The following is a 26,043-nucleotide window of genomic DNA, read 5'->3' as shown; positions in this document are numbered from 1 at the left end:
ATATAGAGTGAAATCATAGCCATGTTGAAGTCAATAGGGTTGAAAAACATGATAAAAAATTGCACACCTATTCAAGTGATTTATTCATCCAATGTGATTAACATCTTTTCAAAATTGTTCCACCATCTAATAGTATATCAATACCATAAATTGCCCAGCTTTGTTGCTCTAGACGTACTGCTGTAGACTTTGAAGTGACTGGGCTGTGGTGAGGCATTTTAATCCATCTACAGAAATCTTTTGCAGGATAAGGGTCCTAGGCATTATGGCTGAGATTTTAGGGAATTTAGCTGAATTTAGCTAATGAACATTGGGCTTCTAAATCCCTTGAACAGCTTTTTAAATCTCAGTCTCCATGACCACATATGCCTTACCCTTCTCAGGTATAGAATCATATATTCTGTTCTATTGTAGGCTGTGACGCACAAGTACCAATAGACCCTTAAATACTGTTTTCATATAATTTGAACAGAAATGTTTTACAGCCTGTTCTCTTCACTCAACTTTTCAGTTAGAATTCATGCAGGAATTTCCTTTGTAATTTTTAATTTTTAAAATACTCTTACGGAAGACAGAGGAAATATGCATAATTAAAGATGCTTTGAAAATGTTCATATTCATTGCTGTTTCCAGCTCCAAAGTCTCTCCAAAGCAAAAAAAAAAAAAAAAAAAAAAAAAGCGCTCCTCCTGCCGCACCCCCCCAAGGATCCACCTGCGCACCCCACTTTGGAGACCACTGATCTAACCTTCTATAATCAAAAGCAGTATCTGCAGACAATACTTTGTTCATAATGTGGACCTACTTGTAAGACATGATCTTATGAGGGACCAAGGTCCATACACTCCCAGGTGAATAGAGATGGAGGGAGCTCAGTACCGTGCAGGAGCTGGCCCCAAGAGAACAATACAATTACTTTTATGGATGGAAAAAAAGGATAAACCCCTTTGCATGTTTCATGCCAAGGTCAAAATCAGAGTTGATGAAGTGCCAGTATTACATTGTCAGAAATGTACAAAGGGTGCTGTTAGCCCAAATCCCACACAGCTACTTTCCAAGTGGAATGAAATCAGATAGGGTTACTTAAGCATGCATAATTTACTTGAAAATGCTAAAGATTATGTCTAGTGTGCCAAAGTGAGAATCTACAGACTAAGCATTGTCTTTGCAACAAGATAAGAAATTCAACAGAACTAGGATATTATGATTCTGGTGAAACTATTTATCTGGGGCATGTCTCAAGTTCTACTGGTTTGGGGCTAGAGTCCTTAATCTGGTTTGAAAATAGTGCTTGAGCTCAGTTTTGCTTTGTTAGAAGGTGTTAAAGGGATCAAGAGAGTTGCCTGAAAAAGGCTTCAAAGCATAGTTGTTGTTTTTTTTTTACTGCAGAGTCTGGTGAACATTAACTATAGAGTTTGTTCCTCAACAGATGCTGACATGTATAAGTTCAATAACAGGACAGATGCATTTTCCTCTAAATGATGGAGTGGATCTGACTGGCTTCTAGCCAATACACAGAAGTTTATTTTAAACCAGAAGGAATGGGTTAGTGGTCTAAGCATAGGATTGAAATATCTAGACACTCTGGAGCCACAGATTTGAATTCTCTCAAAGCTGTCAGTCCTTCATCCTTCTTAAGCACTATAAATAAATTAAGTACTATACAATTTACTGGGTGAGGATCTTTTGGACAAGACTGTAAAATTAGGCTCCATGTGGACAAGATCATATGACACTTTTCATATAAATGGGGGGGGGGTCTCCATCACCTGCTGTTTTACAGTATGCCATAGACCATTTGGCTGCTATACTCCACTCCAGAGGTGCTGGTGTATGTAGACACTGTAATTTAAAGTATTTTTGGATCCTTTGGGTGGAAGGAATTACCTAAATAATACTAAGCTACAATAAATAACTTTTCACCCAGTGATCTGGGTGAGGGATAGCTCAGTGGTTTGAGCAGTGGCCTGCTAAACCCAGGGTTGTGAATTCAATCCTTGAGGGGGCCACTTAGGGATCTGGGGCAAAATCAGTACTTGGTCCTGCTAGTGAAGGCAGGGGGCTGGACTCGATGACCTTTCAAGGTCCCTTCCAGTTCTAGGAGATAGGATATCTCCATTAATTATATAAAAAAATAATTAATTATCTCCAAGTGTTTAACAAAGAAAGATAAATATGAATATCTCAATTTTATAGATGGGTAAACTGAAGCACAGAGAGGTGAAGTGACTTGCCCAAGCTCATACAGTGAGTTAGTGGTGTTTTTACATAAGCTAACATGAACATGCTTTTTTTTTTTTTGTCTGCTTGTCATTTTAGACATGACTGTATTTATAAAATTCAATGTGCCAGATCTTCAGCTGGTGTAAGCCATAGCTCCATTGATTATAGTGGAGTTACAATGATTTATGCTACAGATCTGGACATGTGATTAAATAGCAGTTATCTTCAATTGCTAACTATCCTCTACTAAATCTGATGGAGTACGATGAAAATGTGAAGCTGAGACCCAAACAGAAACTGAATCACACAGTGGTTCTATTTTATTCCCCCAGTTGTCAAGACCATAAAGGGTAGAATTTGCTTAGCTGCTCTTTGTGGTCATATAGCGTTTAGACAACACAATGACCAAGCAAATGAGAATTTTGGGGAGAAAAGTTTGTGAAGCAAGATTTTGCTAGTTCAGACACATGAAGTGGACGAATGAAGGGGACCTGATGAAGACAGCATGGTAGGAGGTGATGGTAGTAAGGAGAACCTACGGAAAGCCAAGGAATCAATGGATGGCTGGTTGGATTGCATCAAAAAAAGATGGTAAGCAGAAGGACCTTAGTACTGTCTTAGACAGACAAAGAATATGGATGCCTGCATGATGACCAAACCCCAGGTGACGGGATAAGAAGATTGTGTGATGGTATCTTATCTTAATCAGTCTATATTTTTAATGTACCTGGGTTTTCATCTTATTTTAGCCATAGTGAGAACTCTGAGGCACTAGGGACTGTCAGAAAAGCAGCTGTGTGTGTATGGAATAGATATGCTAAGTATAATGATAGTATAACACACTATTTAACTTCTATAATTTGAAGTGTGTGAGTGAATGAGAGAGAGAGAGAAAGTGTGTATGTGTCGACAGACCTTGTGAGGTGGTCTCCTCCCTGTGTTTTTTTGAATTAGCCTTCTAGAACAAAGTTATTCCAAAAGGCAAAATATTTGCTCTTTAAAAGTATTTTTATGAGGCAAAAAAATGATTTCGTACTATTATGAGAGGGGGTTGTTTTGTAGGAGGCAAGAAAATTATCCAAACTTTCCCTTTAAGTTGCTGACAGATTTTAACTAAAGATCACCTGCAAGTCCCCTCTAACATAGTACAGAATATTTGACATTTAACTACACAAAGCCAATAGGCAAGTGCCTAGGTTTTGTTTCACTTTACTACTTGTTTCTTACATACATCAGTCACTGAGTTTCACTAGCAATAAATAATATATGCTTGACATTGGGTAGTTTTGTTTTCTGCAACTGTGCTCATGTGAATTAAACTTGTGCACTGACTGCTGCTCAGGAAACAGTAGAGGGAACATTGTTTGGAAACAGGAAGTACCATCTTCAAATTGTGTTGTAGTTCCCTCTGTACCATGATATTATTTTATTACCCTTTTCCTCCCTCCCCCTTCCTTTTTATTTCTTACCACCACTTGTTGCATATTCAAATTAGACTACAGCTCTTCAGAGCACGAGCTGTTTTTCACTCAGTGTTTGTATATGCTCAGCAGAATGGAGTCAAAATCCATTTTAGGATTTCAAAGTGCTACTAGAAGACAAATAATGAGCCTGTAAATGGATTTCTTTGTAGATTTACACTATTCTGGTTTTTAATCACTTGCTTCAGGGATTTACTTATGAAGGGTAATCTGTATCTCGCTGAATCTCTCCAAGAGAATGTTCATTTTCTTCCATGGCTTTGGAGCAGCACCGCCAGGGCTGAAAATCCCAGGTTTCCGGGGTCCCCGGCACAGGGGCAACCCAGCCACGGGGACTAATAGCAGCAGTGAAACTGCCATAAATCATGTCACTTAGGGCTGTCAAGTGATTTAAAAAATGAATCATGATTAATCACACGATTAATTGCACTGTTAAACAATAATAAATGGTATTCTATTTAAATATTTTAGATGTTTTCTACATTTTCAAATATATTTATTTCAATTACAACACAGAATGCAAAGTGTATAGAGCTCACTTTATATTTATCTTTGATTACAAGTATTTGCACTGTAAAAAAACAAAATAAATAGTATTTTTCAATTCACCTAATACGAGTAGTGTAATGCAATCTCTATCATGAAATTAAATTTACAAATGTAGAATTATGTACAAAAAAACTGCATTCAAAAATAAAATATAAAATTTTAGAGCCTGCAAGTCTACTCAGTCCTACTTCTTGTTCAGCCAATTGCTCAAATAAGTTTGTTTACATTTGCAGGAGATAATGCAAGTGAGAACAGAGATTCTCATGGCACTGTTGTAGTCGGCATCGCAAGATATTTATGTTCCAGATGCGCTAAAGATTCATATGTCCCTTTATGCTTCAACCACCATTCCAGGGAACGGGTTCTGCTCCATAACAATCCAAAGCAGTGCGGACCAACACATGTTCATTTTCATTATCTGAGTCAGATGCCACCAGCAGAAGGTTGATTTTCTTTTTTGGTGGTTCAGCTTCTGTAGTTTCTGCATTGGAGTGTTGCTCTTTTAAGACTTCTGAAAACATGCGCCACACCTCGTCCCTCTCAGATTATGGAAAGCACTTCAGATTCTTAAACCTTGGGTTGAATGCTGTAGCTATCTTTAGAAAGCTCACATTGGCAGTCAGGAGCTGCTGGGGTTCTAGGGAGCATATTTCCTTTCAATAGCACCATGTGTCAGAGTTTCCAAAATATATTTTTTTTAGCATTTCCAGTTCATGGGAAATTTCCAAAAATGTTTTATTCCAAATTGAACTGAAACCAAATTGTGAAATTTCCCACAAACTGGAAATTCCAAGTTTTGGCTAGCACTACTTATATCACCCTGTCATTGTACTATATGGCCACAATTATATGACCATCAACGAAGTATTAAAAAAAGTAATAATAATCTCTTTCTTCACATCCTGGAAGAAGAAACAGCTTGATTAGTTTATAGGGATTCTGTTGTTGTGGATGTTTCCATGTGAGAAAGAATGGTTATTTACCCTGCAGTAACTGTGGTCTTTAAGTTATGTTGTCCATATGTATTTCAGTTCTGGTGTGCCTGTGCCTCATGCATACGAGTCTGGAATTTTTTTTGAAGAGCAGTGTCTGTTGGGACCATGCCTGCACGCTGCATGCTCTCCAGCACCCCGTAACCAAGAGCATAAAGGACCATTTATTTACCTGTCTAAAACAATTGATACAAACCTCCAAAATAGCGTGGAAGGAGGGCAGGTCATGGAATACATGTGGACATCACATCTTGAAGACCCACAGTTACTGTAGGGTAAATATCCATTCCTTCGAGTGATTGTCCACATCTATTCTACTTCTAGTGACTCCCAAGCACTAATCCCAATTCTTCGAGATGGGTGGTCAGAGCCTACTGAATCAATAATTGTAAGACAGCTCTGCAAAGCAGGCATCAGTTCTGGCTCCCTCTACCAAGAAGCAGAGCTGGGCAAAGATGAACTGAACTCCAGGTAGATAATCCACAAATCTCCAGGATTGGAATCCCAATTAGTGAAACTTAAACTTCTTGAGTTCTGATGGAAAGGGCCCTGATCTGTGTAGGGGGCCCAAGTGTCCAAAGGGATGAGGAAAGTGACTGATGAGCTTGTGCTGGATCCCCTTTCGGAGCACACACTTGGCACTTTTTGTTTTGTTCTGTGGCAAAAAGGTAGAATTGAATCCTTTACTGACCACTCATGATTTTCTGAGTATTGTCTGTGAGTTGATGTACTAGGGTGTTTTGCAATCCTCAAAGATGTAGGGCCACATCATCTCTCTTTGAGAAGTGGAACCTTCTTTCAGGAATTTTGGATGGCCCAGAGCATCTTAGAGTGTCACTGAAGTGTAAGATGTGGACAGCTCTGGAGCCAACAGCCTTTTTGTGGAGGCTAGTAGTGTTGACTCTGGCTGGTTGGTTACTGCTAGGACACCTGATACCATGAATCTCATGGGTACCAAGAAGGTTGGTTCCAAAGTTGTTTCATCCACATCCAGGAACACGATAAGGACCACAGAGGATGGAGTGCTCTAGTGTCAGTGCCAGGTGTTTTGGTGCTGGTGCATTGGTATTGGTGGGGAGCCAAGAAGCTTCTTCAAATGTCAGCCAGGTCATCTGGAGATCCTTTGGTGCCAAGGCATCATCAGGACCCATTTGGGGAGTAAAACTGCTTCCTGCTTTGGATCACCTCAGAACTGCAGAGGGAGATCTGTGACTCCAATCACCCTGAGAGCGATGCTCCTTCCTTCCTTTCCCTTCAGAGGAGAGGGTCGGAAAGGGGAGGGAATCTCTTACTGACTCCATAGTCGAGGAGTTAGCGGAGTGAGACTTTCTTGCCAAATGAGTCCAGGAGTATTGGGTGGTTCTCCGGCTTACCAGAGCAATCACTGAGATTGTCTGGTCGGGCTAGGTGGTCTTCTCTTCTTTAGGAACCAAAGAGGTCTTTGTAGATCTCTCTAAGAGAAAGAGTTTCAGCTGGGATTCCCTCATTTTTTGAGGCCTTTTCAAAAAGGAGCAACATATAACACACTTGTGCTGTACATGTGCTTCACCAAGGCGGAAGCTGTAGAGTGTCCATCACTGATGAGAATGGCTGCCTCACAGGAAGGACAGGATTTGAATCCTGGAGATTTTGAATCCGCCATGTCCCAAGGTGTCCAGTGCCGGAGCACCTTCTGGATGTGAAGCCTTTCTACTTTTCTTTTTTGCAACAGGCTTAAAAGTAGAAATTTAACTGTACTGACCTAGATAGTGTTCTATACCTAGAACACTAACTACTAACAAATAAACAAGGAAAGAATCACACAGTGAGCAGAGACACGGACATGAACGGTAAGAAGGACAGTTGTGGCTACACTGCTATTTATGCCCTCAGCTATGGGGCACCAGAGGGCATGCAGGGTGCAAGTACAGCCCCAATAGACATTGCTACCAGCCTGCATGCAGTGCATGCACACCAGGAGGAGCAGAATACAAGCGGAATCACTCGAAGAACAATGGATTTGTCATACGTCTGTATATGTGCATGTGTGAAAAAAATTATTGAGGGAAAACTTGAATCAAAGCAATGTGATCCTGTTTTCCAGAGTAAGGAAGTTGCCTGACCACAGCATTCCTGACACCTGTAATTTTAGAAAGTAAAGATTTAGGAGGACCTTGTTAGCTGTCTCAGCAAAGTTGCCAAGGATTAAGGAGAATGAAATATATACTTGTCCCTAATTGTGAGGATTAAGGCACTTTGGTGAGGCAAAGAAAGGCGCATGAGCACCACCGACAGGTACTTTAGCCAAGTCAATCCAGCCCCTTTCACAAAACCAAAATTCACTTTTATTAAAGGTTAAAAAATAAAAAAGAATGAAAAGAAAAACATTGCTCAGTTACAAAAGCTAGCAGAAAAACATCATTCAGGGACAAAAAATGGTAACATGCTGATCACTTCCCCAGCTTCAGTCTCAATTCTGTCATAAACCCATTTTCTATTACAGCGACACGCTGGTCCACATTTGTTCGAATTGCATTTAGGGCATGGATAGAAGCAACCCAGGCAGTTCTTCTCCAGGCAGTCACACAAATCCATGTTATTACAAAGCAGCCTGCCATGTTTGTCATATTTCTTCATAGTTCTGTTAGAGAAAAAACAAACAGTGACCCACAGAGAATATTTCAAACACACTCAAGTAAGCTAATGAGGAAGAATCTACACAGGAGCAAGTACTTTCTTCTGAACGCTCTTGCAACATAGTAAAATACCAATATAAGATTCTGATAATAATAGACAGTTATTAAATGTTAAGTAATGTGTGCCACAAAAATAAGTCACTCTTCTGTTAAACTAAACAGAGAAAGTTTATTTACTCTGCTAAACATTCACATTTTAACAAGGTCTATGAAAATATTTGTTTTTTAATTTTGTGTATATTGAGTAAACATCTCAATTTCAAAAGACATACAATAAATCAAATATACCATCTTACTTGTGTTTATAAAAAAAATCTTGGTTCATCTTTGCCATACGCTCTTTCTTCTTCTGCTCTCTCGTTTCAGGGTTGAAGTCGGCTACCTGAGGTCCTGGGTTTTGAAACGCTAAGCATTTTAGTTGCCGCTCTATTTGTTGCTATGAATGAACAAACAAAGGAAAGATTATAAACACCAAAGCTAGCCAGAATTTTTTTATTTACTGCCATATATGTTTGCTAGTTTACTACAACAATTAATAATCTTCATAATAAAAATATAAAAGGACACAGTGATTGGCATGTAAGGCAAAAACCTGACCTACTGTAGCAATAGTCCCATTTAAAAACAGTTTATCCATCTGTTAATTTTTTAACCAATTATGCCCAAGGCCCATTTTGTCAGCTAACAGAGGAGGGCATAGCCAGAGATCTCCAATTTTATGCAGGTGTGAATGCAGAGAAAGGAGGTGGGTAAGCATGACATGGCAGCCCCTAGGCTTGACAACCCAACCTGCAATGTCCACACTGCTATTTTTAGTGTGCTAGATCAAGCCCCACTAGTGCAAGTCTGTCTGCCAGACCTGGGAGGCTGTCTCCCAGCTGCAGTGTAGACATACCCAGAGAGCTCAGGTTGTAGTACTTCACCACCAAAATTATATTGGTTGGTTTTCTCTTGGTTTTTGAAAAATTATCACCGTGGGCAGAAACACTCCCTTCTTGTAAAGGCCTAGCTAGAGTGAATTTGAGAACAGGGAAGAGGGAGCTCAGCACTTGTGTTGTTCACTTTCTGTCAGAGAGATTGGAGCACATCATAAATGCCATGTAAGAAAGCAGACATTGCATTTTCTAAAATATTTTGGAGTTAGATATTGTTGCCCTTGTGTGTTTTCCTTTGAATCAGAACAAGTTTCAAAACAGAAGTTCTAACAGAAACAGAGTTGCTGAAAGATTGTTTGATTTCTGCCTCTCGGTAATACACCCTTTCAAACTTTCATAGCCCATTCACAATGCTGCCTGGGGCTTTTCTGCCCGGTCCCTTGTTTATATCTATGTTGCACAATCCCTACCAACTATCCATAAGATCTTTCTGACTGATCCAGGCCCTCATCTGTGTTGCATTAGCTCTTCTCCAAATTCTCCCCAGTGAACCTAATTTTGCATTCTTCAAGTTACAATTTATTAGACAGTTCTTACAATATGAATATATATCTCAACATCTGAAAAAAAACCTTTAATAAGGATATTGTATCATCTTCAATTATTCTGAATATTCAAGGAAAGCATTATTTCAACATTATACAATAAAATGAAGGTCCACTAAAGTACACAATGTGCCTTTAAGGAAGTAATTCAATAGCCTACAATGTAAAAGAAAATACTGTCACTGTCCTAATCTCAGCTGGATCATTCCTTCTGTTCTCTTACCCGCCTCTGTTCCCTCAGCTCCCCATGGCCTAACTCTCCAAGAAGAATCTGGGGGCAAGGAGAAGGTATGGAAGATCATTAGTGCAGGAAAGAACAACTCGCAGGACTGAAGTATATGAAGAAAGGCATGGAGGAGCCAAAGCAAACAATTCATAGAGATTGACAGTACTTTAGCAGGGCTTTTTTATTGTATTTTTGCTGGAAATCTGGATTTACAATCAGATTAAACTGTTTTGGGGGGTTAAAAAGAATGGGCCTTATTCTCCAATGTCCTTCAACTTGGTTTGTCATTTACACCTGTACAATGCAATTGCAAGTGAGCATAAAATGTTACTAGTCAGAACAGTAGCATTTTACATCTACTTTTCACTCACTACACACATGATGTAGTAAATGATGACACAAGGTGCAAGGTGGTCATATTTGTTTGGGATTCTCAAGATTTCTGTAAAAGTAGATTATCAGTATTTTATTTATAAATTGATGTGAATCGGTTTCCATCATCTTAATTTCAGACTCCACCATATTGTTTTGCTCACAGTCTATATTATTTTTTTAACAATAGTGTGCTCCTAGGGAAGGGTTCCAGTCACTCCACACTGGTGGTAATAGTGGGAGCTTAAGCAGATTCTCCGTTGTTGTGGCACATGTCCAATAGCCAACTGAAAGTCTTATTTGCAAGCAGGCTGACATCAAGTACTGAAAATTAAAGCCACTGGCCTTCTGATAAGCAGTGGGACAACCTCATCAGCTGGCCATATGTAGACATTTAAATTTTGTGGGTAGAAATTGGGTTTTACTCTTACAATGCAGTCCCTACTCATAGGTTACAAACGTTCCAACAGGAAGCAAATAGTAGACAACAATGGAGGCTGAAATGACAAACACAAGGAATCCCTTCCAGAGCTAAGGGTAAAATTAATTACAAAAAGATTACTTCCTGTTCAGAGGACTGTCCCTCTTCCCTTCGTCCTCCCTTGCTAGAACTCTGAATGGCTCTAAACACTAGGTTAAGTACTTGTGCAAGTATTGCTGTCATTTCACTATTTGCCTTTACTTGTATTTGCACATTTGCTCCAGCCCACTGATCAGTAACACAGTACTTCAGAAGTCATACCAGTTGCTTCTGTGCTATTTGACAATCCTTAGCAGGAGTGGCATATGCTTCTGCAGGTTCCTCATGGGCAGAATTGCTTTTCTCAGTACAGTTTTCTTCCAAATGATCACTCATTTCAAGACACTAAAAAAAAGGAAACATCAAAAACTGAGCACTTTAAAGAGATATATACAGGTGTGAGAACCACAGACTTATTACAGGGAGCTGGTCAAACTTTTAAATTGACCAGCTGGTATCCATCTCAGACCTTCAAAGGTTCTGGACCCACATTGCTTACTGAAAAAAATGTGTCAATATCCAGTTCTATTTTAGAAATGTTATTAAAATTGTGAAACAAACTAATATAAAACCTAGAAACATATCACCAAAGGTAAGCTATTATTAATAAACTAATTAAAAATAAAACCTTGCCAAATCAGAATCAAATAAAGATCAAATCAACAAATCAAACAAGGTAGGCTAAATAGTGGATTGGAGTTAGATCATCAAATTAATATAAAAAATAACTGATCCTCATATAAATGCTAAGGAGGCTGCGAATGTGGCTGTGCAGCTGGGTATATATCCCAACTAAAGAATTTTACCATGGTCAATCAAATGTGTAATTTGAATCTAGTTAAAAAGCCTAATATTGAAAATAAACTATTACCTAATGTCTGAACCTCAATCTCAGAGCTATTACCCAGCTTCCTTTTAGCCTTCAATTCTCATGTGGAACTAACCTTTTCCTTCCCTGTCCCCAACGCTGATATTATAATACAAACTTTTAACAGAACACTCTCCATAAGCAAAAATGTAACAACTCTTATGTACTAGAAATTGCAGGTGACAATCTAAAGTCTTTCAAGACTTTTAAATACAGAGCACACTGTAATGACTAGTGTCTTTATCAGAAAATTTTTAGGGCTGTTTAAACCTGGGGAACTTTTCTTTTTGGTGTTTTCCCCATGTGGGTTTTCTGGATGTGCATGTACACAGCCACACTTTCACACCCTAAAAATAAAGAAAATAAAAAGGCTAAGACCTCTCCTACTTAATAAAAGCAAAAGACGAAAAAATAGAAAAAGGGAAAATAAGCTATTGAAAATGTTCGCAAACTCTTCAGCTCTCTCAGTCTTCTGGACTTTAATTGAGCAGGAGTGCAAAAAACCCCACAGACTTCTCAGCCTTACCCTTAATTCAAACCATTTACAGTGTTAATTAGTCTACCTTAAAGCTTTTCCTCCAAGGTCTTTAGATAAATCAGATGCAAAGCCTACCTTGGTGCTATGCAATTTGATCCAATCAACTTTGTAGTGGGTTACTGTTAGTAAGCATCAACTTGGAAAAGTTCTGCTTAAGCAAGCAATTTAAAAATGTTTTGTATTTTCCATATTACAGAGACTGTTGGTTTGTGACCCTCCCCCAAAATATCAAAAATTCAGGCACATAAGACCACTATTGAGGAAACTGGCATGATCTTATCTGGATTCAATGTCTCAAAAGGACATTATGGAAACTGGAAAATTCATTATAAACCTCCTATAGAAACAACAAATGGAAAAAACCCTGACACAACAAAATTGAGTTACTCAACAGTCCATTAGCAAAAAATAAATTCATATTTACAATAAATGTCATAAACTCCACTTTTTCCTCATTTAATCTCAAAACAGACAATTGTTCTTATTCTTTTGGATACAAAGCAATTACTGCAATCTTTCTATTCTGAAATTGGGCTACAGATGAGACAATTTATCTTCTAAAATCTAATTTTTGACACAGAAAAGTTACTCGCAGGGCTTGTCGTCACTACCTGCCCGGATCGGCAGGTAGAAATCGATCTCTCGGGGATCGATTTATTGCGTCTCGTCGGGACGCGATAATTGATCCCCGAATCGACACGCGTACTCCACCAGCCCAACTAGGAGTAAGCGCCGTCGACGGGGGAGCTGCGGCGGTCGATTTGCCACCGTCCTCACAGCGGGGTAAGTCGGATCAGATACGTCGAATTCAGCTACACTATTCCCGTAGCTGAATTTGTGTATCTGAAATCGATCCCCGCCCCCCCCCCCGTAGTGTAGACATAGCCTGAAGCTCATCAAGATAGAATCCATTTAAAATAAGGAATTTTAAATGTTATATAAGGTTTTGTTACCCATACAAGCTAGTCATCTCATATAGGGTATATGTGAGGAACCGTAATTGTAGTACATTAGTTTTAGTCTAAAATTTTGGCCAAACTTTTCAAACTTGGGCGCCTAAAGTTAGATACCTAAATCAGTGTTTAAGCACATAAATAAATGGTCAGAAGTTCAGAGGTGCTGAGCACCCAGCAGCTCTTAATTACATTTTATCATAAATTATTTGTTATTTCTATTTTATCTACCAGAGGGGTAGCTGTGTTAGTCTGGATCTGTAAAAAGCAACAAAGAGTCCCATGGCACCTTATAGACTAACGGACGTTTTGGAGCATAAGCTTTCGTGGGTGAATACCCACTTCATCAGACGAATGATGCATCTGATAAAGTGGGTATTCACCCACGAAAGCTTATGCTCCAAAACGTCTGTTAGGCTATAAAGTGCGACAGGACTCTTTGTTATTTTATCTAGTTAACTAAATATGGCTGTAAGTGCTTGATTTTAGGCACCAACATTTGAACAGTTTGACCTTAGTTCCTTTACCTTTTATTTACTGAAATAAACTAAGGCGGCTACTTTGCAGGGCAAGAATAATATTCCTCAAAAGATCCTTAAGCCATTGTTCTGGGCACACAGTTTTAAAATGATTCCTGAACTGTCAATGGTCATTTACATTTTTGCTATCTGAAATGTTTAAGCAGGACCCTATGTTTATGCAGCTGCATAAGTGATCACATAATTCTGCATTCTTTTGAAATTACATGTGAATTGAGTTCCACAGCTGAACCTTTCACTTAAGATCATAAAAAGTCTGTAGCTCAATACGGTTGTGAAGAAAACCTTCAAGATGTGAACCAGGTGCTACAGATGTAGTGCCTTCTGCCTGAGTCTGTAAAGACAGCCAGAAACAATAACTTTGAAAGAAGATTCCATTTCATCGCAAAGGAGTGTTGATTCTGAAGTCCAGTGACCACAGTTTAAATGCCAACACTGTTAACTATTTCCTGCTAATCTTTAAAGCAGAAGTATCAAGCTAATGTGCTCATCCATTGTTGCAGGAAGGAGTGGCAGATTTTGGGGCAGAGTATAGAGTGGCAACTAGCTGAAGAGATGAGGAACAAGGAATTCAAACCCCTTTCCCAAATTTAAAGTAATGTCCCTTGTGCCCAAAAGGAGGAAAGTAAGAAGAGATACTTTCCCTTTGCAGTATCAAAAGCCTCAATTGCCTCATGGATGCCAAAAACCAAAACTGCTTCCCATATATTCCTGTGTGTCAAAAGCCCCAAGTGTCCCTTCCCCATCTGCAAAACCTCCGACTTCTTCTCTGACGACTTGTACAATGCAGTTAAGCATTGCAATACCAAAGTGTGCAGCACATTGAAATTTGGGGGCATAATAAAATAGTTTAATTCAGTATCAACTTAAATAAATAAGCAACATCAGGGCATATTGTACTTGTTGGACGACTGCTGAACAGGCGATGAGGAAGAGAGAACTTGAGGGCAGTGCTCCATAATTCCAGGATCCCAGCTGCATAATTCCAGTGTCTTTGCTGTATAATTTTAATAAATACACAAGTCTTGTTTCATCTTTTACTATTCAGGAGCAGGAATAGCACAGTACAGCCACGCTGCATATTTTCAAGTGCAAAATTATGATATCCAGACATTCCAACACATTTTGGGTAAATCATGACATTAAGACATCAAAGAATAACCATTTTAAGGAATTGTCACTAAGCTATTGAAACAGTAAATTACTCTCTGGAATATAAAAACACATACCAACATTTTCACAAAGCAAATAGGAGCCATCAATGATATGCAACAGATGTGGAGAATACATGTACAGATCGTTAACTTAACTTGCCATTAGGTGTCACTGTTGTTCTACACAGGTAATATAAGTTGTTTTTTTTAAAGTTTTCACTATGTAAGCAAATTAACTGGTTTGGGTGCTATAGTTTGTCATGTTTTATGGACCTCCAAAATATGTGTTGCAATAATATATGCCGCATTTCTATCAATCCAGATAGCAGCATAACAATTCACCAATGTACTAGAGGCTCTAAATGACAGGTGATGTGAAAACTCTGCCTGTTAAATCCACACTTTTTCATTTTGCACTATTTTTGCTTATACTTGGAGTCTACTTTTATGATTAGCATAAAAAACACATCACTCCCTCTGCTAATAAAACACCTATGGACTCACTCACATAATCAGACAACCAACGCACTCACTCACTCCTCCATTGCTCACTGTCACACAGCTCTCCCCCAGAAGGATAAAGGGAGAGAGAATGGCATGTGACAGATGCTGGTTTTGCCATTTAATGCACCTTTGGAAAGTGCTTAGAAATCAGGGTGATGGGTGCAGTATAAGAACCTGAATACAATCGAATCACTCATGCGACACACACAGCTTGCACCCAGCATTCATTATTCCCCACCAAACACCCATTCATTCCTCTACCCTGCCTGCTGGGGAACATCTCAGCGCTCTCCCCAGTCTGCTGGGGATCTCTCTGCCCCTCACTTCCCCATAGGGGCATCTCCAAGGGCCTCCTCCATGTGAGGCTCTTAGATCCTTCCCCATCTGCTCGTGGATCTCCCAGAGTGCCCCACACTTGGGTCTCTGATGCTTTGCCATGGAGGGTTTAAGTCCTTTATTTGGAGTCTCTCCAGTCATTTCCTCCTGGTGGTGGACAGTGTCTCAGGTTTCCCCCAATCCTGCTGCAATGGTCTCTCAAGTACCCCATCTCTGTGGGGTGGTTGTCTCCACACTGCTTAAGCCCCTCCCCTTCAGGGATCTCTCTTGGGACCCTTCGGGGAGGAGGCGGGGCACTGCTCTCTACTTTACCTGCCTTATTTTCCTCCTGTAAGTGACTGCAGAGATAAAGGGAGCTGAAAGAATCAGCAAAGAAGGTGGACGCCTTCAGCCTCCCTGCTTATATCACCCCCTGCAGGGCAAGAGGAAGAAGTTGAGGCATAACAGCAAAAGCACTCGAGAAGTTGCCTGGCAGTGAGGTGAAAGGGAGGCGAGAAGAACAAAAGGAGCTGCTCCTTAACCAGATCTCTAACTCAATGGTTCTAATCTCAACCTTTTCCATACCAGGACCTTCTTTTCTCTCCCTCAGGACATCCCTCCAATTTAGCCAGGCGTTCAAGCAGCATTAATGTCTCTTTGGATTTCCATTTTGAAATCTGTGTGTACAAGGAAAGCAGTCAGTTCTAGTCCATCTCCTCCTATCCCATCTCCCTCTCAAAACACTGACCTTGCATACAACTTGATGGGAATAAGTATTTCATTGCTGTGAACATGCATTTCTCAATGTTACCAGACAATGTGACCTCTGTAAAGGATATAATGTTTGCTAACTTAAACATAGACAGAAGACAGCGCTAACTGACTGAAGACAGAATGGGAGAAGTAATGTAAAAAGAGACTTGGAGATGTTGTCAAGGAGGCAGATGTTTCTGGTCAGAAAGAGCATTGCATCAGGAAATGTTTGGAGTTGGAAGGCATAACATTCATTTAAGATTTTTATGAAGGAAAATGTTCCTCTTTGTTATTTCATGGGTTTATTATTACTTGTTATTCGTGGGTCTCGCAGCCTGTGCTGTCTAAATACTTCAGCTGGTAGAAGATATGGTGAGCAGAGTTCTTAATAGTTACAGGCTGCTTGGTATCTTCACAGTGAAAGTACATATTCATTTTGAATTACTTTTACATAATTACAAGATTCTTAATAATATTAGTCAGCTCCATTAGAGTCACACTGGTGTAAACAGGGGCTGAATTTAGCCTAAACTATTTAAGTCTGATCACGCCTTTCATTGGACCAGTACAGAGGAGATCCTCCTCATAGATCTACACCCATCCCCCACAAAAGATAGATTGGGCTCAGCTGTTTCTATAGTACCATCTTCCTCCTGGTCCCAAACCTGCAGAGAGCTCTTTGGGCACAGGGATCAGCAGCTGATGATGTGACACATACATCATGCCTCTCTAAACTCTACAGGAAATTGAACATAAATTTAATCCAGCATGAGAATGAATGAATTTTTCCACAGCCTTTCTTTGCACTTGGAAATGCTTTATGTGACTGTGAAGGGGGAGGTGTTCCGGGGGTGAGCCACCATTTAGTGATTCCCTGGCAGCAGAGTTCCAAATGGAGTTGGGCTTCCTGAGAGCAGGAGGGAATTCCAGAGCCAGCCTGGAAGCAGAGAACATATGCAGGGATACCCCCTGCCTCCTGAGGTTCTGCCAGAATCCTGGAGAATCCATAAGATATAGAGACAGAACAATGGCCCATTCTATGGGAAGAGTGGGGAAAGCAACCCTCACCATCCCCTAACAGAACAACAAGGCAGACACTCTGCAATAGGCTCCTAGTGGAGATTTTGTCCCCCACACATCCTTTCCCTGGTTATTTCTGCCATAACAGGATGTGATGGACCTTTTCATTGGGTTTGAATTCTACAGGATGATCTATACAATCATTTTTTCATTCTGGGCTTCATCTAACAAATAGGAGAGGCGTGTGAAATTCTTCCTATGAAAAATTGCAGTTTGAAGGGTTATATTTCCAACTCAGATCAGTTATTGAGGGAAAAAGGGGTTTCAAAAATTTTAAAATTGTACTTACCAACCAAACAGCCTGGCACACAGAAGAAAGATTACTCTAGGTTTACTGCTGCACAAGTGCTCTGATAGTGAGATCCTGACATCAGCCAGAGTGACTGAAACAGAAGACTAAGCATCAAAATAATGGTCCCAGGAGGAAAACGCTGGAGACAATGCCAGGTAAAAGTCTTAAAGGACCTCATCCTCACCTCATTATTTACAGTCCTTAGCATACAACACATAAAACTGAGAAATCCATTTAAACTTGGATGTGATTCTTCATTTCTTGTGTGCATGTATCTTCTTTATGGTATATATACACCATGCAAAACTCTTTTAAGCCTTTTTTTAAACTGAAAAGTAACCAATAAGACCACAATAATTTTTACACTTTTAAAAAAAGGTTGCTATAAAGAAAACAACATGGTAATAATAGGACAATATTTTACTACACTAAATAAGTTACATAAAACATCTTACAAACTAACAGCCACCTCTTGCAGTTTAAAGTCATCAATTAAGTAAATAGACTTTCCCCAAATCTCTAAAATGTTGCAACTCTGTCACACTTTCATTGTTTGCCTTTGATTTGTAGTTTAGTTTACAATAAAACCAAAAGTAACATTTCACACTGATTGACACTTTGGGGAGTTTTTCAAATTTCCAGTATATTAAAATCATTGATGACTTTTCCCTGTCACTTTGAGAACAAGTTTAAGATGATCAAAAACCCGTCAATTTTAAATACTGACAATTAGTCAGTGTACTGACACCATGCTAAATTCTCCTCTGTGGTGTGCAAACAAATATTTCTGGTAAGTCCAGCACAAATCTTGGAATCTTCATTAGCTCAATCCATTCCCTCTTTAAGGCATTTGCTACAGCTCAGCCTTAGAGCAAGTTAATTTAACCCACTGTAAGTTGCTGGTTATATTATTTTCCTTTCCTCTGACCATTATTAAAATGAAATGCTGACATAACATTTAGAGAAAATAATTTACCAAATGGATTTAAAAGACACTGTGTGGATAGTCGTCATGTATTGCATTCAGGTTCCTTTGTCTTGAAAAATAAACCACAAATCTCTCTAGGGGAAAAATTATAAAACCTCCAAGGCGCTCCTGACTGTAATTTAATCCTTTCTACAATAGCAGGAGAGAGAAAGAATTACAATGGGAACCTGTTGGTTTTATTCCCTCGTTTTTCACAATACATCGCAAGCTGCCTGAAGCTGAAAATAAAAATCTGTGGATGTAGAGTAAGGAGAAACAATGGTTATCATGTCTATTAGTGCAACAATTAAAACTGAATTTAGTGTTTTATGTGTAAAACCTCAGATTGATCATTTTCCTCTAGGTCAGCCTCTTCCACCCCGTTATTACTAAGTACTCAGTGCCAGTCAGCACACGAGTCTTAACTTTTTGCATGACATGAATTATGACACATGAATCATGTTAAGTAGCAACCTGCAATCCACTGAAAATAACAAAAGTACTTTCTTTGTGTCTGAGTCAGCCTGTAGGTATGGGTGCATATGTATACAAATTAAAATCCTAGGTGAAATCCTAGCCCCATTGAGGCCAGGATTTTTCCCCCTGTGCAAGAGCATGCGGGATTATGAACATGTCTTGCATGATGTGATACAGATGTCCATAATAATAAAGAACAAGGGAAGAAAGTACAACAACTATTTAATATATAAGCAGCTATATTTCTAAATACCAATTTCTTTTAAGCTTCTTGGCTTTCCTCCAACAGCCACAGGGCTGCTTTTCTCCACTCCCATCTATCTATTTCCAGACCCCCAGTCCCACTCTCCACACAATGACACCCCATGTCGCCTGGATCTTTGAATGCGGCTTAGGCTTTCAGGTAACTCAGACAGGATGAGGAGGCAGCTTCCCTTTCCTGGCTAGTGCTGGCACAGTCTGTCAAAGTGCTCCAAGGCCTTCTGTTGGCCAGATCACTGGTCCAATTCCCTACCCTCTTGGATGACCCATGGTCTAACCAGTCTTGTTGGGGCCATTTCAGCAACAGTAGGTGGGAGTTTTGCAGGCTCACTAACTGCCAAGCTAAGTTAAAGGATACAGGATATCCTATTCTATTTTATTTTATTTAGAGCTATAATCTAAACATCATTCTGATGTGAAACTAGATCTCCACCTCGCTCATCTTATTTATGCATGTAGGTATGACGTTTAAAAGATAAACATTGCACTGGGATAGGGTGACCATTTGTCCCATTTTTAATGGGACAGTCCTGTATTTAAGCCCTCTTGCAGGTGTCCTGACCTTTTTTTTTTTTTTTTAAAATGGGCAAATTGTCCCATATTTTCGGCTCCTCCTGCTGGGTCAGTCAGCACAGCCCCAGCCGCGCCTTGTTTGTGGGTAGGTAGTGGCTCGTAAGTGAGAGCACATGATGGCCTTAGGCCAGGTGGAGAGGTGGGAAGAGGCCATATCATGTAGGAGGAGAGGCAGTCCTGTGTGAAACCTAAAGCAGGAGTTCTCAATGGGGGTCCATAAGCTCTTTCAGGGGAGCCACTGTGCACTGATGCTGAAACCCAGAGCCTGAGCCCCAGCGTCCCCTGCAGGGCGGAAGCCCCAATCCCCAGCGCCCACCACAGGGCTGAAGCTCCAATCCCCAGCGCCCACCACAGGGCTGAAGCTGGAAGCTGCGGGGTTGAATGCCCGAGCCCTGTCAGCCTCTGTGGGGCTGAAGGCAGGAGCCGTGGGGCTGAAGCCCCAATTCCCAGTGGGCCCCTGCCCTCCCCACAGCTGAAGCCAGGGGAGGCAGGGCTGAATCCGGGATCCCCGGTGCCCCCCCTGGGGCAGAAGTCCTCCAAGACCCCCTGGTAAGAGTTGGGGGCACCAGGGATGTTGCCCCCCCAAACTGCAATGCAAATGCACTGCTGTCCTGGGGGCAAGTCCACAGCCCCCTTTCTCTCCCCACCCCCTGGCCAGTTTGGAGGCGGGAAGCTGGAGCCCGGCAGTGCGGGGCAGCTGCTCTTCTGGCTGGTGCCTCCTCTCCTGCTGCTGGTGTAGGGGGTTGAAGCTGCTTCTCAGCTCCCAGCCTCTTTCTCTCTCACAGCCGATAAGAGCTGCAGGGGTGGAGGACCCAACTCCATGGCTGGCAGAGTCCGCAGGGGAGCCCTTCCGGCACACAGCCTCTAGCTACTCCCTCCCTGCACCCTGAGCTACCCCCCACCCACACACAGCCCCTGCTACCCCCTCCCTGCACGCTGAGTATCCCCCTGCCCACACACAGACCCTAGCGACCCTCTCCTTGCACCCTGAGCTACCCCCTGCTTGCACACAGCCCCTAGCCAGCCCTCTCCCTGCACTACCTCTCTGCCTGCATACAGCCCCTAGCTATCCCCTCCCTGCACCCTGAGCTGTTTTCAAACTTTTTGAGCTGAGCCCCCCCACCTTTGAGTTATAATTTTTGGTTGCACCCCCCCGCCACAACCCTGACAGACTGGGTGGCCTGCTGAGGTGAGTCAGGGGGTGTAGGTGGCACTCCCTCCCCGGACCTGTCGTGTGGAGCTGGCTTGAGCCTCGCTGGCCTCTGCCCCCAGAATAGAAGTCATACTACGCCTATGCCTGAGGCCCCCCTTTCCCTGCTGGGCCCTGGAGTTTTTAATAGCCTGTGGGTGGGGGAGAGGGCTACTGCATAGTAGTGATTGATTGCTGTTGAACTCGCTTGAATACGAGCAATTTTACCAGGTGTCCTGTACTCAGCATAGGGAAATATGGTCACCCTACACTGGGAGGACTTTATTCTGCAGGTACATGGAACTATCTAATTTCACTTTGAGTTTGCCTCAGTTTTCCCCAATACAAACACCCTCCCCAGTAAAATTAAATAGAAATAAAAAATAACTTGGCTGTGGACCTGAAACTCTCTGATGGTTTCTGCTGCCTGGTTGTTCTTAGATAAAGCAACAGGACACAACTGACTGGTGTTTGGCCAATTAATGCTGCTGGTGCAGCTGAGGTGTACTTTAATAAGCATTGCTGCACAGTCTGCTCCATAGCGTTCCAAAGCAATTACAAAATGGGCATTGTAAGAAACCAAACAGCAGTTTTTAATGTTTAAAGTTAGTTTCTAAGGTTCTTACTTCATTATCAAATAATCCACTGAGCTTTCATTATAGGATGTGAAAAATATAAGATGTAACACGGTATGGAATGTTAAACTAAATTCTCTGTTTTCTAATCTATCCCTCCCCTTGTCCTCACTCCCTACTGCTCTAATTCCTCTCTCCCATATTTCTGACTCCTAAGTCTTTCCTCCCAAATTAATGATACTCATTATGGAGAAAGAAGAGGAGAAAAAACTCTAGCTCCAGTAGAGCCATGGGACAATTTTAATGAGTCTGATTTCAAAAACAAGAGAGACTGTAAATGACTTGTTGGAAACCCAGAGCAAAAAAATCCTTTATACCCACAAACTGTTAATTCTGCTAAAAAAAAAAAAAAAAAAATCAACTGAACATGAGGACATTTTGTTCCTCCTGAAGGAACAAGACTTAGAAGCAGATCTGCACATCTCTTCCACTGAGACATAAGAGAGCCAGTAAGAGACACTGTTTCTCCCCTGCCATCACTATCTTTAACAACAGCCACAAACATCGTTTTTTCCTTTTCATCAGATTCAGCCCTTCTGATGAAGTCTCAAGACGCATGACTAGCCTTTGCATTATGCACCATGTGGATACACTTTCGTTTAAAACAAAAACCATCTAAAATAATTTCTGATCAGCTGATTAATGTTCCAGTGAGATTAGAAAATGCAAGTCCAAGAGTTACACAAGAGTTACTGAAGCAACACAAGCACAGAAGTGCAAGACTTGCACTGAGACAATAATACAGTGGCACAGTGTACAGCCACTTCTCTGGTGGCCTCAAGGGCTGGCATAGTATTTAATTTTTCATTTAAAAAATTAAACTTCTAGACGTCAGGGTTGCAAATAAATTTTCTGAATGAGCACCCATAGTGAGAGTCTGTAAATAGACAGATTGAATCAAAAGCACCAAGATTGCTATGAATGCATCATTTATTTCAATGACATGTTGAATCTGAAACCCAAAGATAAATTCCATGTGAAAAATGTTAACTGTTTCTCTGCTGATCATTTTGGTAGAAACTCCTTTGGGATGGGGAGTAGATTTTGAGTAGGGAGCATGCCAGAATTCTTCTAAATGATCCTGGGGTAAAAGTATGGATAAGATGATCCCTTCCTTACTCATACCCGAACTCCTACAATCTCTCACTCTGACCCACCCCCTCTATAACTTTCCTCTTTCTCTCATCCCAACACCTACAATTATACCTAATTAAATTGAATTTCAGAAGATATCAGAAAGCAGTTTAAAAATCATGCAGAGCCTATATTTGGGATTCTCAGTATGCTATACCTAGAAGTGAATGTGTGTGATGCAGAAAATTTGTCTATGATTTAATGTTATTAATGCCTCGGATAGTTAAATAAAAAGTAGTTGTTTTGATTGTTTAAATTTCTAATTTTGGAGTACATTTTGATAACTGTTACTGACAATCAAACACTTATTGACACAAGCTTGACTGACCTTAAAGAGTTCTGTATTAATGATCCATGTTTAGAGAAAATTCTCCTCCAGAATAGTGGAATAGATTTAATCCTGAAGTGAAGACAAGTCAGAACCATGTTTTAGCAGTTTTCATGACTTCTGCAATAAAGCAAAACTCCAACAAAGTTAATCAACATGGTGTGGTCCCATGTTCTCTGCAACCCAGAGCTGTTTGGGATTACTAACAGTGGTAGGATTGCTTTGTAACTGGTAACAAGCATGGTACATTTTATAGCATAGATGGGACCAACATCTTGCCCTTCCTCTATGGATCCCTCTTCTTATATCACTCACTGCTCCATTCTCCTCATAATCACTCTCAGGCTCCTGCTCTCTTCCCTTTTGGATCTCTTCTTTCTTCTACAGTCTTTCACTCTCAGTGGCCTTGGCACCCTCCCTCTGACTTTCTTCCTGGACTCACTTCCCTTGGGTCTTTATTCTTCTTGATCTCAATCTCTGTCTCTCTGCCCTTTTCAGGTCCCTTTCTCAATAAATATCCCAGTTTTTTTTCTCCTTTAGGGAATTGCACCCCTTTCTCCCCACTACTTTTCCTTCTTGTATCCACAACCACTACTCTTTGGCACACAGAGACCTCAAATACCTACCTGTCCTCTTGCAGTCCACATACACCCACGCACACAAATACATACTGCCTTGCCCCATCTGCCTCTGCAACCTGCACCCCCAGGTGGCTCCTCCTTGGCACACACTCAGCCAGTCAAGAGCTGTCTCTTCCTGGAGTTTCCTTCGCTCATCTCTCTTTCACTGAGACCAGGGAGAGGAGGTAACCAGCATGGTAAACAGAAGAGCCTGCTCCTGTGGCTGTAGTGAGGGAGAGGCAACTGCCCAGCAACCCATGTTCATAGGAGGCCAGAAGAGTAGATTATTTATTTTTGTAAAGGTTGCTCACTTTAACCAAGTGCTGTGAGGAGTAAAGAGAAAGATAACACTCCCTACTTCCTCTCTGTGGTGAAAAGCTGAATTTCCCCAACCTTCAGCGGCAAGCAACCCCTTTCCCACACAGCATCCTGCTCCCTCTATACCTACAGCAACAGCCCCCTCCACATGCACACGATACCCATTACCTTTTCCACACCCCAGTACCTACCACCTCTCCACTCACACTGTGATGCCTACAATTTCTTCCTTCACTTACAACCTTGGGGGCTGGAAAGGTGCAAATTAATTGCTGGGCTGGGGGGATGGACAGGTGTGTGTGTGTGTGGGGGGGGAATACAGAATTAATTAATTGATTAGAGTTTTGGAAGAAGCTGGAAGATCCACATCACCAGGCCACCAGTGCAAGTGCCTGAAGCAGGAGCCAGAATCAATTTCCTCTATAAATGTGGGAGAGAGCCATGCAATTACTGGGGTGGGCAGGGGAGGTTCAAAGATCAAAAACCAAAACACACCATAGAACCTTTTTTTGAAAATCTCATGCTGTTCATGGTCTGACTCATGAGCTTTGCACCTTTGGGATTGGAGATCCTGTAACACCATGCTGTAATTGGGTCCCCTGGCATAGTAGAATGCAAAGTAAGGCAGGGACAGTGGCTGGTAGGGGAGACCAGGCCCTCCCATTCCATCAGGCTCCAACCCAGAGCCTTTTGAGGGCAATCAGTGATCTGACAGCCAGGGACACTTAAGGCTGCCCTCCCTGGGCCACTTCCTACCACCTCCCTGTGATTGTCCCAAGGGTAAGACGGTATGAAGGGTGTCCGTTCACCAAAAGGCGTCTTCCAGCAGCTGTGCAACATGGAGCTTCCTTTCTCTCAGGACAGCAACTTCCTTCTCCTGTGGTATAGGCCTCTCTCCTGGGCCAGATCAGGCTTAGAGCTTTCCCCTACCAGGGTAGTCCAAACAAAACAAAGGGAATTAACACAACCCAGAATTCATGAGAGGGAGTGGAGGATGCTTCCCTATCAGGCTCCCTCTGTAGCAGGACTTCCCTTCCCTCAGGAAAGGACCTTTGTGCAGTTGTATAGGGACAAATTCTGCCATTCCTTCAGCTCTCCTCTGCTGGAGTTACAGGTCTGCTTTCTTTCCTGGTCTACCACCAAGTGAGCTGTTCTCCTGCCTTTTAACTCCTCCTCCAGCTGGTGCATTTTCTACAGGTGCAGCAGGGCAGGGCTGGCTGAGCCCAGTACCTTAACCCTTTATTGCCTAGTGTGGGGTTTGTACACCACATCACATCTTCCTTCCTAGTTCTTTTCCCCATTGTCCTCCTCCCATTCTGTTAGGTCTCCCCTTTCTCCTGCAGTTCCTCTCACTTTCTTCCCCAGTCTCCCTCCCCCACCCCTTGAATTCGGTTCCTCATGCTTCTCCCCCATCGTGTCCCTCTTCTGCCCTCCCTCCCCTAATATACCTTCTCTCTGAGCCTCCCTTACCGCTCACATCTCTCTCTCCTTGCAGTTCCTGCTGTTGACTTCTGACCTCAGCTCCTCCTTCCTGCCCCCATGGCCACCTCACCTTTAGCACTCCCACAGCAGCCCTTCTCTGACTCTGCCCTCCAGAGACAGTTCCCTGCTTCCCGAGACACTGAGAAGAAAGCAGCAGCACAGTAACCTATGTTTGCAAGACAGCATAGCAGTAAATCTGAGAAAACCCACTTGAAAATTTGGTCTGACATGGAGCTGAGTTTGGGACAAGGAGCTGAGTTTGGGACAACTGTGGGGTGGCAATGACAAGCTTTATCTCACACCTTGCATCATGATAGCTACAATTTGTCCTCACAGCCCACCACTTACCGCCTCCCCCATCACAGCCCAGCAACTATAACTGCTTCTCTCAGTGGAGCTACACTAATTATGCCAGCTGAAGTCCTTGACCTCTTTTCCTACCCAACACCTATGCTCTCTGTTCATTCCTGTTATCTACAACCTCTCCTCTTCACACCTTGCCATCTACAACCTCCCTTCCTCTCCCATCTCCCACACACATACACAC

At 41.6% G+C, this 26,043-nt stretch overlaps 1 protein-coding gene across 4 annotated transcripts; it reads right to left on the bottom strand.

Annotated features, from left to right (window-relative positions):
* Positions 1–7,544: 7,544 nt before the first annotated feature.
* Positions 7,545–25,349, bottom strand: ARL14EPL (ADP ribosylation factor like GTPase 14 effector protein like). Of its 4 annotated transcripts, XM_065550346.1 has the most exons (8): positions 24,824–25,349; positions 23,077–23,148; positions 17,697–17,840; positions 17,510–17,603; positions 10,739–10,861; positions 9,622–9,669; positions 8,215–8,354; positions 7,545–7,863 (listed from the first exon to the last, which is right to left on the bottom strand). In XM_065550346.1, exons 5-8 carry the CDS (start codon positions 10,850–10,852, stop codon positions 7,641–7,643), a joined length of 525 nt encoding a protein of 174 aa, XP_065406418.1. In that variant the 5' UTR covers positions 10,853–10,861; positions 17,510–17,603; positions 17,697–17,840; positions 23,077–23,148; positions 24,824–25,349; the 3' UTR covers positions 7,545–7,640. The 4 variants fall into 4 exon arrangements, with proteins under 4 accessions (XP_065406418.1, XP_065406417.1, XP_065406419.1 ...); XM_065550345.1 differs by having other exon boundaries at positions 23,077–25,349; XM_065550347.1 differs by lacking the exon at positions 9,622–9,669 and having other exon boundaries at positions 23,077–25,347.
* Positions 25,350–26,043: the final 694 nt, after the last annotated feature.

This window comes from Chrysemys picta, chromosome 6 (assembly GCF_011386835.1).
Source record: "Chrysemys picta bellii isolate R12L10 chromosome 6, ASM1138683v2, whole genome shotgun sequence".
Classification (NCBI taxonomy): Eukaryota; Metazoa; Chordata; order Testudines; family Emydidae; genus Chrysemys; species Chrysemys picta.
This window is presented reverse-complemented; position numbering and strand designations above follow the sequence as displayed.

What these genes read in the sequence shown, in the direction of transcription:
- ARL14EPL (XM_065550345.1), bottom strand. Translation starts at nt 10,852, where the DNA reads ATGAGTGATCATTTGGAAGAAAACTGTACTGAGAAAAGCAATTCTGCC. An exon ending in AAATAGCACAGAAGCAACTG is followed by an intron (nt 9,670 to 10,738) that starts GTATGACTTCTG and finishes CCTTGCCCCCAG; the next exon opens with ATTCTTCTTGGAGAGTTAGG. An exon ending in GATTTTTTTTATAAACACAA is followed by an intron (nt 7,864 to 8,214) that starts GTAAGATGGTAT and finishes TTTCTCTAACAG; the next exon opens with AACTATGAAGAAATATGACA.